General features: G+C 37.0%; 1 protein-coding gene across 1 annotated transcript in view; it reads right to left on the reverse strand.

Annotated features, from left to right (window-relative positions):
- LOC107613666 (aspartic proteinase-like protein 2) overlaps window positions 1,205-2,408 on the reverse strand; it is a gene marked incomplete in the record, with an annotated part of 5,671 nt that continues 4,467 nt past the window's right edge. Inside the window, 4 exon segments of the mRNA XM_016315766.2 lie at window positions 1,205-1,474; window positions 1,787-1,858; window positions 2,119-2,194; window positions 2,390-2,408. Of these exon segments, the coding sequence (XP_016171252.1) occupies window positions 1,323-1,474; window positions 1,787-1,858; window positions 2,119-2,194; window positions 2,390-2,408 (319 nt within the window).

Genomic DNA, 2,408 nt, shown 5'->3' on the forward strand with positions numbered 1-2,408 from the left:
TTTTAGGGGCCATCACTACCTCCCATCTCACTAGTGGCAACCCAATCTGCCCATCCTCTTTACTCCACAAGAACCGTCTTTGTAATGAGATCAACTTTGCTGCTACTGCCTTTGCCATCTTATACAAACTAAGGTAGTATATAGGCAGGCTATTAAGGACATATTTAATGAGTACCAACTTACCCGCTTTATTTAGGCTCTTTGCTTGCCACAGACTCAGCTTTGCTTCCACCTTATCAATCACTGGTTTCCACGTCTTAACTAGCCTCGGATTAGCTCCCAAAGAGATCCCAAGGTACCGGACAGGGAGTAGTTGCTCCTTACACCCCAGTAAGAGACACATCTTACTCGTCCACTGCTGGTCACAATTAATCGGAATGAAACTGGACTTTTCAAAATTAATATTCAAACCAGACATCAGCTCAAAGCAACGCAGAAGGCGCGTGTAATTCCTTATGGTCTCTTCCTCTGGAGGACAGAATAGAATAGTATCGTCCACAAACTGTAAGTGCGACAACTCGATGTTATCTCGACCAACCAACAGCGGCGATATGCGCCCATTCCTCACCGCCTCCCCGATCATTCTATGAAGCACATTGACAACCAGGACAAACAGAAATGGAGATAAAGGATCTCCTTGTCGTAGACCCCTTTCCATTTTGAACGGCTTAGTGGGAGATCCATTTATAAGAACTGACATAGAAGCAGAACATACACACTCCTGAATCCACCCCCGCCACCGATATCCAAAGCCCATCTTCTGCAGCACGATATCCACGAAGCTCCATTTCACCCTATCATAAGCCTTTTGAAAATCCAGTTTAATTATCGCTGATCTCCGTTTTCTTGCCTTTAGCCAGTGCACTGTTTCACAAGCTATCAAAGCCCCATCGTGAATTTTCCTGCCCTGCACAAATGCACTCGCTATCCTTTAAATCATCAATTCATCATAATGCTGCAGGTTCTTTAGTAAACCACAAATTACAGTGTACATTTTTTATCCTTACAAAACCTAAAAATTTGTATTATTGACAAGAAACAGAGAAATGCAAATACATCGCACCAGAAACACAAGATACATGGCATTTCTGATGGCTTCAACATGCATTGAAAAGAACTTAAAAATGTTTCCTAGAGAAGAAGAAAGAAGTAGTTATACAAAAAAAAAGATGCCTTTTTTCAATGATATCTTTTTTGGGATACATTAATGATAAATATTTAAACTATACCATATCATTAACACTGCACATTTATCACAAAACGAATTATGGTACAACAAAAATCGAATGAATGACACATCCCTCGTATAACACAAGAACAACCTAGTTAGTTAAACAATTTAACACGGGAATTAGCAACACAAAGAATGTCAATATTCTTCGAATTAAGAAGGTAGAAGCTGAAGATAGATTGTGTGCACCCACTGTATATACTGTTCCAGTCTTCTCATCCTTCACTTTAATGCTAGAGGAGCCTAAACAAAAGCAAGAATGCTTAAGAAAATCATTCTAGCAAATATAAATGTCAACAAACTTGACCCTAAAACAGTAGTTCATATAGATATAGGATCAAAAACAATATTCAATCAAGGAGTATATGCATCCTCTGAACTACTAGTTTTTTTTTTTAATTAATATCATATTACTGGTTAATAACAAGGAAAGGATCCATGGTGATATGAACTTGACTGAGAGCCACAGCTTTGAATTACATATTCAGCATATATTTATATAAATGGAAATAGATTAACTCAGAGAACAAATTAGGAAGGGAACTTGGCACTCACAATTGTAGTCAACCCATCCAATGGCCATATTTTCAAGGTCGTATACGACTAGTTTGTTTGATAGCACCAAATCTGCAATTGGAGTAATTGAACATAAATAATTATAAAAGATAAAGAAACAAGACTAGTTTGTTTAATGAATTTTTTTATATTAACAAAATATAAAAGAAAAAGACGGCTTCAAAGCTAATCAGACATAACAATTAATCTTCCTAATGATCAGAAACAGACTCAAACAAATACTGGAAGAGCATTATAAAAAGAAAAGAAAACTGGATGCACTAATTGTGCCTTCAATAAACTTATAACAAGAGGTCACTGTATTAATTTACCTCCAAGAAGAGTCATGTCCCTTCCATTTTTACTTTGTGAGACACCTTTCTGCCATCCAATACACCAGATATCACCCTGGGGACAGACAACCAAGAAACACCAAAATTGAATAACTGTAATATATTTACCAAATAGAGAAGTGTATCATATAATAAGCGTGTATAATAGAAGACAGAGAACAACAAGAAGGAGAATCAATTTAGATAACAGGCTAAGCCTCTTAAATGAGAGGGTACTGAAACAATCAATAACAAAGCTCCTCCTACTCACCTTAAACAGGAACAGGTAG

The sequence above is a fragment of the Arachis ipaensis genome, chromosome B08, assembly GCF_000816755.2.
Source record: "Arachis ipaensis cultivar K30076 chromosome B08, Araip1.1, whole genome shotgun sequence".
NCBI classification, from domain to species: domain Eukaryota; kingdom Viridiplantae; phylum Streptophyta; class Magnoliopsida; order Fabales; family Fabaceae; genus Arachis; species Arachis ipaensis.